The 15,211-nt window shown below is 40.1% G+C and overlaps 2 protein-coding genes across 12 annotated transcripts in view; both read right to left on the bottom strand.

The window, feature by feature from the left end:
- Nucleotides 1-5,322, bottom strand: LOC148077752 (secretory carrier-associated membrane protein 2-like). Its single transcript, XM_087794496.1, has 9 exons — nucleotides 5,166-5,322; nucleotides 4,222-4,299; nucleotides 4,048-4,134; nucleotides 2,894-3,023; nucleotides 2,698-2,826; nucleotides 2,459-2,618; nucleotides 2,287-2,388; nucleotides 1,839-1,956; nucleotides 1-1,024 (listed from the first exon to the last, which is right to left on the bottom strand). Exons 1-9 carry the CDS (start codon nucleotides 5,220-5,222, stop codon nucleotides 890-892), a joined length of 996 nt encoding a protein of 331 aa, XP_087650622.1. The 5' UTR covers nucleotides 5,223-5,322; the 3' UTR covers nucleotides 1-889.
- A 1,414-nt stretch (nucleotides 5,323-6,736) lies between these two features.
- Nucleotides 6,737-15,211, bottom strand: part of myo9aa (myosin IXAa) — a 72,336-nt gene continuing 63,861 nt past the window's right edge. For 5 of the 11 annotated variants that reach the window (XM_087794492.1, XM_087794490.1, XM_087794491.1 and 2 more), the window contains 15 exons: nucleotides 15,045-15,181; nucleotides 14,747-14,970; nucleotides 14,065-14,181; nucleotides 13,795-13,983; nucleotides 13,219-13,269; nucleotides 13,039-13,150; nucleotides 11,941-12,002; nucleotides 11,605-11,797; nucleotides 10,696-10,824; nucleotides 10,496-10,601; nucleotides 10,306-10,437; nucleotides 8,996-9,119; nucleotides 8,436-8,638; nucleotides 8,181-8,323; nucleotides 6,737-8,072 (listed from right to left, as the gene is read on the bottom strand). In XM_087794492.1, coding sequence (XP_087650618.1) covers nucleotides 7,591-8,072; nucleotides 8,181-8,323; nucleotides 8,436-8,638; nucleotides 8,996-9,119; nucleotides 10,306-10,437; nucleotides 10,496-10,601; nucleotides 10,696-10,824; nucleotides 11,605-11,797; nucleotides 11,941-12,002; nucleotides 13,039-13,150; nucleotides 13,219-13,269; nucleotides 13,795-13,983; nucleotides 14,065-14,181; nucleotides 14,747-14,970; nucleotides 15,045-15,181 — 2,404 coding nt within the window. In that variant the 3' untranslated portion in view covers nucleotides 6,737-7,590. The remainder of the gene's footprint in view (nucleotides 8,073-8,180; nucleotides 8,324-8,435; nucleotides 8,639-8,995; nucleotides 9,120-10,305; nucleotides 10,438-10,495; nucleotides 10,602-10,695; nucleotides 10,825-11,604; nucleotides 11,798-11,940; nucleotides 12,003-13,038; nucleotides 13,151-13,218; nucleotides 13,270-13,794; nucleotides 13,984-14,064; nucleotides 14,182-14,746; nucleotides 14,971-15,044; nucleotides 15,182-15,211) is intronic. The other 6 variants (XM_087794485.1, XM_087794495.1, XM_087794489.1 and 3 more) reach the window with 5 other exon arrangements.

Below are 15,211 nucleotides of genomic sequence, written 5' to 3' on the forward strand. Positions count from 1 at the left end.
TTCCAGAAAACAAATTTATTTAACGCTAGCATTGAAAACCAACGATACCCTCTTTAATGTTTAAAATATGTACAACACACTGATCTAGTGAAACACAGTCAAACAATTATTCTCCATAAACAGATCATAGATAAACTTAGCGCACACATGTGTAAGTCAACATACCTTTAAGACAATCAATTCTGAGTTCATAGCATTTTTTTTACAGTGTATTCACAATGTCATTCAAATGCAAGAACCCAACAAGTATTAGTTAAACGATCCGCAGAAAACTTATTTTTTTCAGCGATATTGTACTTTTTACATTTTCTGATATCAGCAATAAATAAACCTGCACCCAGTGTTTGATACTTCAGAGCAAAACATTCAATGAGCGGAGAAGTGGATCATGTTTCACTTCATTTGTACCCAGTAGTTAAAATGATTTATGATTATTTTAAGTGATAGTTGTCCTTCAAATATCAGCCTAATAAACATCACCCGAAGCAGCTACATTCAAACGCATGTGCTTGTTTTACAGCATAAAAAACACACCTTCTGTACGACAAGTAACCCTGGGATGTTTGTTCAAGGAATTCATGCTTAACCATATACTGAGCTTTTCATTAACAGAAATATGAAACAACTCTAACCTCCAGTCACTGTTTTCATTTCAAGAATTTAAAGAAAACTTCTTGCCATTTAAAGAGATCAAAACAACCGACCGTGTCAAGACTGTCAGACGATCCATACCACTTTTAAAAAGACTCATCGAAGAGACATTTTGTTCAGAGCCTCAGTCTTTACAACTCAACCTCTGACACTTGTTTATCCGGCCCGTTTGAATAAATACTCATCCCAAGAGTGACTGTAGAAAGCTGGCGCGGTACAGGCGAGCAGAGAGACGGTTCTAGTTCCCGCCGAGAGCTGAGGAGGCGGCGCTGGTGGCCGCGCTCTGGAAGGTTCTGTTGGTGAGGACGCCGTCAGAGAACTCCCGCTGGGCTTTAGTGAAGCTGGCTCCTGTCCTCCTGTATTTGGAGTGGACCTTGAAGGAGAACACAATCAATGTTTAGCGCTTCGAACACAAAGTTGAGGATTTTGTAACATGTTACATTTGTCATAGTAACCACAAAAAAAGCAACTATAAAAGACTTAAATGAAGGTCAAAGTGATAAAACCAGAAATCACGGTCTAGTTTAAATACATTTCATAATTAATCCCATTTTAAAATGCTGAAATAGAAAATATGAACCCATTAAATGTTGTTTTGAATGAAGAAATATAGTATGTTAATGTACATTTGTTCAGGCTTTTCCTTGGTTTTCTGGAACTCCTATTGTGTCATCAGTTTATCTTGCCCTTTAAAGTATATACTTTATTGAATATTGTTTTGATTGTTTAAGCGCTTTGTGACCATGGTCTGGAAAAGCGCTATATAAATAAAAATGAATTACTTACATCTGATTCATGCAGGTGAAAAGTAGATTTCATGACAACTGAACTAAGGTTTACAAAGAATATCCAGTTCTTTACATCAGGATTTTATATTTGCATTTCAAATTAGCATAACTCCCCAAAAACCAAACAAGTATTTATCAAAAACCACCTGAAAGTAGAGAACTAAGGCATCGTACTCATGTCACCAACCAGGCCAGAGATGTTACCATGTTATTCAGCTTAAATGTATCCAGTTATCTTTTTCATCCTCCACTTTTGTACGCCATTTAAAATGAAACTTCAGTCAAAACCTCAGTATTTTTCGAAAAAACACTGAACTGATTCTTCCTCCGACGTCAGGATGTCAGCAGTTCCAACGCCGCAGTAATAACAGCTCAACAAATGAGGGGTTGATAACGTACCATTTTGAGCAGGATGATGCCCAGGATAGCATTTACCGTGAAGAATCCAGCCACGACCATCATCACCACGGCCACAGCCAGGCTGGTGTTGATGAGGCTGATGGCAATAATCCACCCGCTGCAAGAGACGAGCGTGTTCAGGACGGTAGCTTTGGATATTAAATAAAACACACCAGGAGATTCTACAGGTTGAGAAAATAACTTGAAGCATCTACAGAGAACAAAGCAGGAAAATAAATCCAGAAAAGGTTCAACACACCTAGTAAAGCAGCAATGTGAAAAGTTAGGATGGATGGAATCTGTCAGAGAGACAAGAGAGGATAGAAGAAATATGTATGTACATGTAGTTATAAACCACCAAAATGACCCCAAAGCAACTATTAGTTTTCCACCAAAGAGAGAGTGCGTCAGACATTAAAAGATTATTTAGAATTAAAAGTCGTGTCACCTGTTGCCCCATCGAGGGATCCCCACGCTCTGGATGACCGTGACTGCAGCATGGAAGAAGAAAACGAAGAAGAAGAAGAAGAAGCTGAAGGAACTGTCCGACCTGCAGGGGGAGATAAAGAACACACGTTAAGTATGTTCATGGAAGCGATGTTGAGACAGAGATGAAGTACCTGAAGGCCTTGTAGACCGGCCGGTACCAGCAGACGAACGACACAGGAGTGAAGAGGAGCAGCCAGAGGATGGAGAGGCCGAAGTCAACGCTGCAGTCAGTGTTTTGAGTGAAGCAGGACAGACAGGCCAGCACGTTGAGGAAGAGAGTCACGCTGAAAACTGTGGAGACGGATCAAGGTTTCAGTATCATCGTCCGGTGTTTGTTCAAAACCCGTCATGCCATAACTTGGATACGTACACATCCAGAGGTAGTACATCCTCTTGCAGATCCTACGATACTCTTCTGGAATATCTCGCTCAAAGTCTTGGTAGAAACACGGCTTCACAGGAAAGAAGGAGGGAAGTGGAGGCCAGTTGTTCACTCTTTCTGAAGAGTCAATCAAATACATCAGTATATCTCTTGTGTTCACTGGAAACATGATGTTCAATCTTACCTCCAGGACTGATGGGAGCTGCTGCGGCTCTGTTGGTCAGCTCCTGCTCCTTCCTCTCCAGCTCGGCTGCTTTCTTCTCCAGCTCCGCCTGCTGTCGGATCAGGTTTGCTTGTCCGGTAGCTGCCGTCGCCTGGAAGGACAAGAATTCAAACTCAAACACTGGACTCACTGCTTCTACAGTTCTTATCGATCAAAACATGGTCTTATCTCAATCTGGTGATTGGCCCAGAAACAGACCTGAACTGAATTTAGACAGGAAAAGCTACATTTGGGTGCTGCAACTTTACAGTTTTTTCACACAATGACTACTCCCACATTTCCAAAACTCTTACACAATTTACATCGGCCTGTTCAGCCTAAACAATTGAAACATTTCCTGTTTGTTGGACACACTGCATTCAGTAGACACATGTACAACATGTCTTGTGTCAACAACAGACAGAAGCCACAGGATGAAAGCCTGAATGTAATATTTGTTTGTATTATTATATTAATGGTGTATCATATCATGAAATTAATTAATAATAAAGTAAGGTACACATTGACTGGTCTGGTATTTTTTATGTGTAACATAAAGCACTATATATAGACCTGCTGCTTTATTTTCATTTTCATTTTCCAATGATTTAAACTCAAGATCACAGCAATATTCAGCCCTGCTGGTGAAACTGAAGGTTGCAGGAAAACACTTTTTTTCCTAATAAAGCAGAACTGCATCCGTTTAAGTCTGTCAGAAGAAATAAAAACACTATTTTTCAGTTTAACAAAATAATAAAAGTATTTATTTTCAGATTAAATGTAAAGAGATGCATTAGAATGGTTAATTTTTGATCACTCAATGTTTTAATCTCTTGACGGCACTCATAATTATTTAACTTCTTAGCCCTTATATATATATATAGATATATATATATATATATCTATATATATATAATAGCGTGCCCTCCCATCGTGATGTTGAAAGGTTAGATGAATATTTATATACAAAGAAATGTTTAATCTATTTACAAAACATCTACCATTGTTATAAAAAAATTTTTTAGTTTAATTTGGGAAATATATTCAATCGAAAGTATTCTGAAATGCAAGTTACGTAGAGTAGCAACACAGAATAGATACAGTAACAATAAATAAAGACACAGTTGTCGTCTCACTTGTGCACTCTGCTCCACATACGTCTGAAGGACAGCAGGCTGAGAGGAGGTGCCAGAGATGGGAATAGTGGTGTCCGTGCGCTCAGCCTGTGTGTCACATGTACATATGTATAAAAAAAAAATTCACATAGATGTTTAAAGTTTACACGTCAAGTCAAAGATGTAAAGTCTGACCATTTCTGTGGCGGTGAAAGGGTTGTACTCCCCGATCCGATCCATGGCTCCACGAGTCGCCTGAGTGACCGAGTCATCCTGGAAAGGAAAAGAATATGAACACGTAAAAAAAAAAAAATACACAATGGAAATGTCAATTGAATTGTATGAACTAAAGACGCCTGCCATCAGCAACTGTGTTCCTCTTTAAACCGTGTGACATTTATTTAACTTTATGTTTATCCAGGTAAACAAATTTGATTAAAAGCTTTGAACAGCAGAGGATTATGGGAAATGGGGGGGGGGGGGGGGGGGGGAGAAATAAATAAATATGTTGAGATGATCTTGAAGGTTTTTTTTTTCTTGGTGATGGGATAATAAGTCGAGACAGGTTCTACAATAATATGAACATTTGGTTAAAATAAAGGTGTTTACAGCTGCTGGTCTTAGCCTGGTTTAGCATGTCTAGCCTGTGGGAGTCATTGTGAAAAACCCGCTTCTAAAGTTGAACAAATACGTCACTTAACAAACACTTGGTGACATGACGTCACCAGCACCGTATCTACACTTCTACCCTGAAACAGGGATGGGTACAAGGAAGGGATTTTTTATTTTATTAACCCCGAGTACAGGGACATCTTGTCCGTCTACAAATGGTCTTTATTCTCGAGGCGGAGGCGCACAGGTGTCGCGAGCCTGTTTACCTGCGCAGGTGAGCCAACAGCTGCCAGACGCCCCTCCGTTTTTTTAAACGTCTATTTCATCCCAAGAATTGTTCCAAAAACACACTTCATCTCTTCGTCCGAAGAACACAAAACTTGAAATGTCATTCCAAACACTAGGCCAGGAAATAGTTGAGGCCGAACCCAGCAACCCACCGAACAGGTTCTGGTAACGAGCAGATCTTTTTCTACCAACAAACATACTTTACTGGGGGTCAACGAGAGGGAAAAGACGAGGCTCACCTGAAAAGGGTTGACGTCCACCGGGTCAGCAAACGGGTTGCTGTCATAGCCCGACATGTTGGGGGAACTATCGAGAGGGTTTTGAGGGAAAGGAAATACTTTCTGGTCTCGAAGCGATGCCTGCTGCAATTGATGCCGCGGCTGCCTCTGCGCATGCGCCGGCAGAAGGACAGCGCGTCACAGGAGGTTGAACCGAATTGAATAATTGAAGGAAGAAAAAAAAAAGAAAAAAGAATTGACGTTCGAGTAAAACCGGTTGTTGAAGATTAATTTTGGAGGATAGATATTAACAGATAAAAAAAAATGGTCGACATCTATCGACTACTTCAGGGTCATTTGAAAGACAAAAGCCTTAGAATTCACACTATCTTGAATAACTTTAAATTCTAAACACCAAGAAAGACAGGGGAGTCATAACATGTTGTATTAAAGTCTTATTTCCTCGTCTGTTGACACGATCAGTCATGTGTTAGAACACATTATGTCTAAGACGTTGCTTCAAACTAATCTTGTAAAATATGGAAATATAAACGACTGAAGCATGTTTCATACAGTGACATGTTCATCGAAGAGAGAAATGGAAAATAAATAAAAACTAATGAAAGACAGATGACAGGAGAGATAATGCTTATCGGAAAGAAAAAAACACCAGTGGCAACTTTAAAGGGGTGGTATGAGCAAACTGATCTTGTAAAATATGGAAATACTAGAAAAATGCATTTCCAGAAGAAAATGCAGTGTGAATGCTGAACCTCCTGTGCTGTGGAAGTAGTAGAAATTACTATTAAAAATAGAAGTAGTAGAAAAGTAAAAGTAGTAGTGGAAGTAGTATTAAAAGTAGAGGAAGTGGAATTAGTAGTTAAAGTAGAAGAAGTGAAATTAGTGGTAAAAATAGAAGTAGTAGAAAAATAAAAGTAGTAGAAGAATTAGTAGTAAAAGTAGAAGTAGTAATAGGATTAGTAGTTGAAGTAGTTGTTGTAGCAGTAGTGGAATAAGAAGTTAAAGTAGAAGATCTCGAATTAGTAGTACAAGTAGAAGTTGCAGAAAAGTAAAAGTACTAGTAGAATTAGTGGTAAAAGTAGAAGAAGTATTAGTAGTAGACGTAGTAGTAGAAGTAGTAGTAAAAGTAGAAGTAGTAGGTCAAAGTGGAAGGAGTTGAACCATGAGTTGAAGATTTTCCCTATTGAAATGAATGGGGTAGAAAAAGAGAAATAAAAGAGTGGAAGAGATAAAAGAGAGCTAGAACATAGCCCGCATTTCGGAAACAAGCTGAATTGATAAAGTTTTAACGGTTCAAATCGGATAAAATTTGTGGGAGTACAAGCGGAACAAAGTTTAGGTCAAACAGGATCGCAATAAACGACTGAAGCATGTTTTATATAGTAAGTAAGTAAAGTAAGTAAGTATAGTATATAATATAGTGTTCATCATGTTCATCTAAGAGAAAAATGGAAAATAAATAAAAACTAATGAAAGGTAGATGACAGGAGAGATAACGCTTGTCTTAAAGAAAACAAACACCAGTGGCAACTTTAAAAGGGTGGCATGAGCAACAAAAGACAGAACACAAGTTGAGTTTATGTTGGTTGCTATTGAGAAAACAATTGAGACAAAAATGAGGGTGGAGGGTTCTTCTGGGAGGTCAACAATAGATCGATCATAGAATGGCATTTCACTGGACACAGGTTTCTGTACAACAACATTGGTTTATGGCTGTTAAGGAGTTAATGCAGAGACATGGATCACTCTGGCTGGAGGTTAAAAACCAGCTCACTTGGTCCCTTTAATGGCAATGTTCCCCTGGTGTGGGGGGGTGGGGGGGGAAGCAGCACGGACTTAAAACACAAAGTGGTTTTCCTGCTTTCTCGCACACATACACACATGACATGCACACGCTCGCACACTTACAAGTGAGTCACCGCCCGAGTCCTTACATTTTGTCCAAAAAAAAAAGAAAAAAAAAAAGATAAATATTTGACTTCAACTACCCAGCACAGGCTGGTGTTCCGGCTTTGTACACTTTTTTATACCTGTATATTATATGCTAAAATATTCATGTGACATTAAAATATATTAAATACGCATAAAGGGATTTGTAGCAGTTGATCATCCACTGTACTGTAAACTGAACACAGCTAGTTATCGAGCACTTTAATCTCCGCCCAGCATCAGTGCCTCCTGACATCCTCGCAAAAATATAGTCCAGCCCCGGAACGTTCCCTGAAGCCAAGTGGTCAACCTTCCCTTTCATTAGTCCTGCTCAGCTCATCACCTCTTGGAATAAAAGCTGCCAAGGCAGGAAGAGACACTGGGATGTGGGGGTCCCACTCTTGTACCTTAGTTTAACACCTGGCGTCTCCATACGCGGCACTTTAGGAAAACTGGGAGCAGGATTGTACGGAGAGAAATGGGGAAGACGAGTCCTTCATACCATGAATTCATTGCTGCCGTACAGCACCAGCTGCTGCGGCAAATCTGGAGGGTCTCTGCTGTGGGCGCCCCCGTCTCTGGGGTGCCTCAGGTTGGAGTGCCGGGACCCCCTGAGTCTCTGCCTGCCCTTCTCGGGATTGAAAGTGCCTCTGCTTGAAAACTGGGATCTTTCGTTGGGTTCGGCTTCTTGCTCGACGGCGGGACCGCCGCCTTCGAGGCTGTTGGAGCGAGACCCCGGCGACGCGTGCAGGGCCTGGGCCGCCCCCGGGTTCAAGGGGGGGGACTTGGAGTGGAAACGAAAGACGTTGCTGTTGGTGGAGGAGGAGAGCGGGTGGAAGTTGGACGCGGACGAGTAGGAGGAGACGCTGGAGAAGGAGTCCACGGAGTCCAGGGAGTCTGGTTGTCGTCTAAGGGGCCGGCGGCGGGGACTCCTCTCATCGGTTCTAGACCAGGGCGACGTCACGGCCGGACTTCTCTCTGAAAGGGGAATTTAAACACATTAATGAGGAGCTTTTTGACACATGTCGCCTGGATCAGCAAAAATAAAACTGTGAATCCTTAATTTAAAAGTGGTTTGAGACGCACCGGAGAAGTCAGACGTGGTCCCCTCAGAGTCCATGTTTAGGTTCTCGGAGCTGTCGGCCGTACCAATAGAAGCTTCCGACTCCAAGGTCTCGTCATCGGACGCTCGAGGCTCCAGAGTCAATATTTCAAAAGTCAACTCCTCTCTGTGAAAACAACAAGACCAGCGTCAGCACGAGCAGAACACACAGGAAGTGGAAGTAACTCTTTATATCGGTGTCATTTCTTGTCATTCAGACTTTTTAAACGAGTATTTACTTTTCTTTCTGCAGGTTCTCGATGTGCTCGGCCAGGTCTCTCTCTTCCTTCTGAATCGCTGCTTCCTGATTATCCGAAATGTCCATAAGCGTTTCCGCTGCTTCGTCTCCTTCACTCTCTTCGATCACCGACACTGAGGGAAGGCGTGGACTCACGGGCGACGAGGGCGTGTTGTAGTTCAGCCGACGAACGTGGCCTTTCCCCTGAAGGAAGACACAAAGTAGCGCCATTTAACTTTTTATCTTCAGCAAATAGTTTCTCAACTAATAAAGAGTGAAGTCGTCGTTAAACACATCACAAAAACTTCTAACGTTACCTTTTTAAAGCTTTTCTGCTCAGCAAAGAAGGGAAAAGAGAATAGAAATAATAGGAATGTTACAACTGAAGGTTTGTTGCATTTTCACATAGAGAAGAAATTAAAACTAAAAATCCAAGTAACATCATGTTTCAGACCTGGAATTATAATTGATTCGCATCTGAAAAACTCTTCAAGATATACAGTAGTAATAAAGTAATAGTATTAGTAAAGTAAGAGTTGAAGATATGTTTCTGGATCCCACCATTGATCTTCGGATGAGCGTGAGTCTGCACTTGGCCTTATTCTCAGCAAACTCCAGCGTGTTGATGTCCTTCAGGCGCATTTTGTACTTGGTCATCTGCTCACAGATGATCAGCTCCACGCAGCTGCAGAGAAACACAACCTGATCACACCTCACATCAACACAACCCTGTCAGATACGTAGAAAAACGGTGCCTTCATTTTTAAGAGGCATCTATCTGCAGTTCTATTATTCCTATAGAAGAAAACAAAGAGGTTTTCAAGACTCTTGACCCAACCTGGTATCGAGGTGCTAAAAATGTCAAATTATGAAATGGATTCTAATCAATTAATGACAATAATTATTAGAACTTTGTATTTGCATTTCATTCATTTTTATCTTTTTTTAATTCTTTATATGTGAAACTTCGATTCTTTTTTTGTTGGTCTTATGCTTGAGTTGTTGGGGTGAAAACAGAGTCGGTCACTTCCTGAAGTGGACATGGATTGTTCCGGTGAATCTTATTTAATACTTGTTTTTGATGTGTCGACTTACAAAACTTTATGCAGACCTGATGTGTTATTTTATTTTCTAATGAATTAGACAAAAGGACTAAACAAAACCAGGCCTGCTGGTGAAACTAAAGGTTTGAGCAACATTCAAAAACAGCAGAATTTAAGTCTGATCACATGTTTGAGAAATGTATTTACATTAAAAACATTCCGGAAACATCTCTTTTGTTCCATAGACTGGATAAGTTTCCTCTCAGCAGACGAGAGTTTGAATCTAGGCTACACTCGGTAACAATTGTACTGATCACACTGAAAAAAATGACACACTGAAACACTTTGAAACTGCCACAAAAAGCTTGTTCTATTCTCTCACTGAAAGGGCTGCTCATTGTCAAAGTAAACACATGTTAATGACATGATAATTATGACAGATTGTAATACTAGTTTCTAATGTTAATGAGCACAAGCTACACAAACTCTTTGTAAATAAACCACTGCGTTTAAGCAGCTAAAAGTTGTGTCATCAGTCTCTCTGCATGTGATCCCAACGCTCCATGAATACATTTAATTTGTATGTACTTTTGAGTTCAAACTGATTCAATTCATTTCTAATAAATAAGCAATAATTATCCATGTCTATAAGTGAGTCTTTATACCCACGTCCAGATAGCAGGACAAGCCTTTTATACCCAAGAAAATTAGCTTTTTAACTTAATTATCCTGCTGATTTCAGTGCAGTGTGTCGTGATGTCAGAAGTGGGATGGTAATGCAAGACTATTTTACATATAAAGCTTGGTTAGGTCTTGTAAGAGTCTTACGCCGTGGTCTTGCCGATGTCTTGGACGCTCTGCAGCAGATCGATGGTGTTGGGACAGCGAAGGATGCAGGGAGCGAACACAATGGCCAGAGCGTTCGCAGACATTCGGTTGGTTTCCTCTTGTAAGGCGATTCTAGAGAGCAAAGTCTGTCAGATTTCAAGTGAACTCAACCACCCGATCTTTTTTGTACCTGACGAGATGGAAAATAAGTCGCTCCAGCGTGTTGAGGTGGGTCCGGCTGAGCTGGTCGATTACCGAGTACACACCTCTGGTTGTTTCTTTCTTGTCCTGCAAACCTGGACACAAACGCAGCAGTTAGGTCGGAACAATGAAGCCCAAACAACACATGCTTAAGTGCTTTAGCATAAATAGTCTGTGGAGAGTTCTTACCCATGGCACGAATAAACTCCTCGTAGAGCTCAAAGGTCATCAGCGGATTGGGAAGGTCCCTCAGCCACTGCTTGAAAACACTTGCGATGACGTGGATGTTGTAGTCGTCCAAATTAATGCTCTCCGCGTCTGCTCCAGAAAAACAAAGTTTTAAAATATTTTTCATATATAAAGATTTACAATGTCTTAAATGTTGGAAGAATATATGAGACTGGTATCTTAAATGTCAGGATTTCTAGCCAGACATCGAACTAAAATAGTCAGAGAATTAAAAATGCAACTTCATTTAGAGTTATTCATGGACATTTTTGTTTTATTCAGTAATCTGAGCAAGAACAAGAGTTTTTCTCTAAATTATGGACTTGAAAGTGATTATAACTCAATGAAATTCTTAATTAACTGCATTAATTGAAGCAAACTCTGTCAATCCAAAGTGCGTTTGGCTTGAAATTCACTCTTTGGAACCTCGCAAAATCATTAATGTTTCTAATCCAGTTTATTTTTTGTGCTTCAGTTCATCGCAATTGAATGTCAAAATCTTTTACAGAATCCTCGACGATCATAAATTAACTTTCCCAGAAGTGGCACAACTAAATAGTTTGATTTTGATGATCAATCTTTATTAATGGACTTAATTGGCACAATTCCACACTTACTAACTACTATAACAAAGAAGATCTTGCACTTAATTAGTTAAACTGCCAGTAAGTCATTATATTCTAAATATCAAAACAAGCATGTTTTTTGTTCTTATCTACTTGTAGAGTGATGCAACAAAGATACATGTCTTACATTAAGTGTATGTCAATATTTAGAGTTACAAAATAAAGTACAAAAAAATCTTATATTTCTTTTTTTACATTATAAAACTGTAGAACATACAAATAAATGTGTAGGTCTTTAAATTACCTGAGTCAAGTCCCTGCTTGAGCTCTCTAATTTTATTAGCCGAGCCAGATTTTCTGTATATTCCTTCGGTGTACAAGCCGTGCATCTCGATGTAGTTGATGAGCTTCTCCACCACCAGTGGGACCGACCGCTCGTCGTTCGTCAGACGAGAGACCTCCACACCAAATTGCCGCGAGGACAGCTCTGGGTCAAACTGTGGAAAGAGAAACATTTTGACATCGAGAAATTAACGTGAAAGTCTTCAAAATGATGGGAACACACACCAAGACATTCAGTGGTAGACGTTCACGAAGTTACATTCACGGACAATAATCGTGCACAACATGGCCGACTCACCTTCTTACTGCATTTGGTGGTCAACTTCTGGCAGCATTTCTTGTGGCAGGCGTACCGGCACACTGGACGAACACAACGAGAACGATCAAACATGTTATCACTGAGGCGACAGGCAGCCTCTCCTCACAATAATTCAGTTTAAAAAAAAAAAAGAGGAAAAAGTCTGGAGCTATCTTGACCTGTGCAGAGAAAACATCCCGTCATGAGAATGAAAGGACAAACTGTGCCGAGATCTTTGGAGTCCGAGAGCCGCAGACCTCATGAGTCCAGTTGAAAACAATCTGATTATAGCGAGGGAGGCGGAGCGCCACAGCACACTGGCTGACCTGCTGAGTTTCAGCTTTTTTTTTTCCTCTTCAAGTCTATCCACGTCCGTCACGTGGACGTGTTTGAGTGTTGGTCATTCAAAGAGTAAGTGTTTTGTAAATTGGCCATGTGAGGATGTGTGCCAGGTTTTATTTAATTTATTAAAGAGACAGGCTGAGGGAGATAAAAATAAATGTATTAAAACAATTTAATATAATAAACAGTTTTTTTTCCTGTACAGGGATCTCCTTGAAGTTTGAGTGTATGGAGTAAATTAAATCTAATTATTTGATTTGATTTATTTTTGTAATAAAGTGCCTCTCAATCACTCATAAGCAGATTACACTATACGAATGGAATATATTCACCTTATTATAAATAATTACTAAGATCTTAAATTAAAATGTATATAGAATAAAGTAATTGACCTACCCTTTTCAAAATGTTTTTTTTTTGTACACACTTCATCTCCTTATTTGAAGCATTTATAACCTTATTTGTGGGAAATATTATAATGACTATTTTACATTTTTCTCAAATTAAGACTATATTTGTAGACTATAATATTGCACCTCAGGATATTTAAGCCAAACCCTGCCTCAATAATTATTAAAATAATAAAATATGTACCTATATTTTTTGTATCGTTGGCAAAGTCTGTCTTGTGCAGATATTAAAAGTAATGTAGTTTATAGTGAAATAAACATTTGTTGTGTTTTTTAAATAATAACAACTTCTTTCTTTTTTTCCTGATATGAATCCAAACAACAAGATCAACGTGTGTGTGCTCACGTTTGCAAACGCAGGCCCGGTCCATCATCCAGATGAGCGACATGCAGTATTCACAGAAGGTGGGAATGCTGTACTGGGTGGACTTGAAGATGTGGCCGTTATGCTCCTCCACCTGCAGGGGGCGGCAGAGAGATCAGTCTCATGTTGGAGCTACATCGACTCCTAGCGTGGATGACTTACAAGATCTGCGTCTTTTTTCCTCCGTTTTTTGCGCTCAGGTTTGGGTGCCTGCTGCAGAAACAAATAAAAATAATAAATCAGTCAAGTAATTGTTTTGTAATTGCAAATAAATTATTTAACTTTGATATCAACCATTATGAGTATTTTTTCATTGCATAAAAGATTGTTTGTTTTTTTGTAGTCTCAGCAGAGGTTGACCTGGTTCTGTGTCCTTCCAAACCCCACATTTCCCTTTCTTATCCTCCTTTATCTCAGCCATAAACTTCATCGTCTTCCTCATTTCCTTTTATCTTTAATTTGAAACATTCTTGACTCTTCTCTTCATCTTTATCTGACCTCCCTAACTTCATCTCCAGAAGTCCCTTCGACGCTCATTTTTAATCTTCTCCGTCTGAGTCGACGAAAAATCTGAGTAGAAAGGATGAATCAAAATAAAATGAAAATGAAATATATCTTTCAAGCTCCACAAACTCTAGAGGTTTTATATTTGCCGTCGTCAACCAGTGTGTTTACACTACAAATCTGACAAACCCTAGAAACTAGAAACACTTCATGGAGGAATCTCTGTGCCATTACCCTGCTGAGGCTGTTGTCCAGCGGCTTGTTCTCCATCATGAACTCATCCAGAAACACCTTAAATGTGTTGACCCAGACTTTGACCGGAGATTCCCTCCAGTCCCTCTGCTCCTGCCGCATGGTCTTCTCCAGGATCTGCTCAAACAGAGCGTAGAGGTCTTTGTAGCGGATGCGCTTTCCATCGTCCATCTAAAGGAAAGAAGAGAATAGAATTATATTTAAAGATTATTTTTCCTATTTTCTTGCGGAGGATCACTGCCACACACGTACCGCTAGAGCGGTGGAGTAAGAGTTGAAGATGTTCAGCCGAAACTCCTTCAAAGCCTTTTTAAATACGACGTCGACCATAGTGTCCTTCTTGCCGTCCTCTGTGTCCAAGTCGTTGATCTGAGTCAAGGCAATAAAGAGTGAGGTACATGTGTTTGCCTGGAGAAATCATTTTGTAAAGATAAAAGAGACAAGAGTTGGACATCCTTTAAGACTCGAGTGACATTGACACGTGGAATTCACTCCCATTATGGGATTTCCTGCAACACATGCTGTGTTTTTGTCCAATATAAAGAGATTTCAACAGGAGTTTGACTTCTAAAGTAGAAATTTCACAGTTTTTAATGCCAAAATAAGTTTGCCCATAAAAATGATGTCTGGCGCCCCCAGTGTCAGAGGACTGTAATCGCAACACACGCAGCATGTAGATTTGTTTACAAAATGAAGGCTGAAGCTGTGCTGGTTTCTCATTTTATCTTTATGGAAACTTCAAAAGTTCCTGTTGAGCTACATGAAAACACTTTAAAATGAAAACAATCATCTTTTAAAAATATGAACAAAATAATAATGTGAAAAAAAGACCGATTTTGTATGAAGCTTTCACTTTCACGACGAGTTCCTCCTCCACAAAATCTATGTTAAAAAAGCTAATCCAATGCTGAAACAAGACGAGCGATGAAATCACCTTCTTCATGAGGAAGTCGTTCATGCTCCTGTAGTCGTCGGTGCAGGTGAGAATCTGCATGGAATCGTTCTGCCACTGGGCCGGCTCCAGCGCCACGTGACTGATCTTAATGCTGCGTCTCCGTTTGACTTTGGGCGAGGGGTCCTTGTTCTCTTTGAGGTCCTTCATATCGCGATCCTGCGTCAGATCAGGGCTGCACGGAGGAGACGTGTTCTCCTGACCTGCTGCATGACAGAGAGAACAGAAGCATCATATTTATTTGTATATGGAAGGACAAGGTGTTAGATGTTTGTCTCACCGTCTCCCTGTAGCGCTCCAGTGTCTCCACTGTCTACATCCATGGAATCACCTCCACAAATCAGCTTTTCCCTGGAAGTCTTCTTCTCTCCATTCTTGGTCTTACCCCAGAAACGCATCTTCCCTCGAACCCTGCTGCTAACACGATGTTATTAATTCATAAACCAC

The sequence above is a fragment of the Callionymus lyra genome, chromosome 6, assembly GCF_982586985.1.
Source record: "Callionymus lyra chromosome 6, fCalLyr1.hap1.1, whole genome shotgun sequence".
Taxonomy (NCBI): Eukaryota; Metazoa; Chordata; class Actinopteri; order Syngnathiformes; family Callionymidae; genus Callionymus; species Callionymus lyra.

Bases quoted from the DNA above. Each gene is read 5' to 3' on its own strand.
- LOC148077752 (XM_087794496.1), bottom strand. From the start codon at position 5,222: ATGTCGGGCTATGACAGCAACCCGTTTGCTGACCCGGTGGACGTCAAC. The intron at 2,827-2,893 runs GTAAGATTGAAC...TTGACTCTTCAG, and splicing joins AGCTCCCATCAGTCCTGGAG to AAAGAGTGAACAACTGGCCT. The intron at 1,025-1,838 runs GTACGTTATCAA...TTCTCCTTCAAG, and splicing joins GCATCATCCTGCTCAAAATG to GTCCACTCCAAATACAGGAG.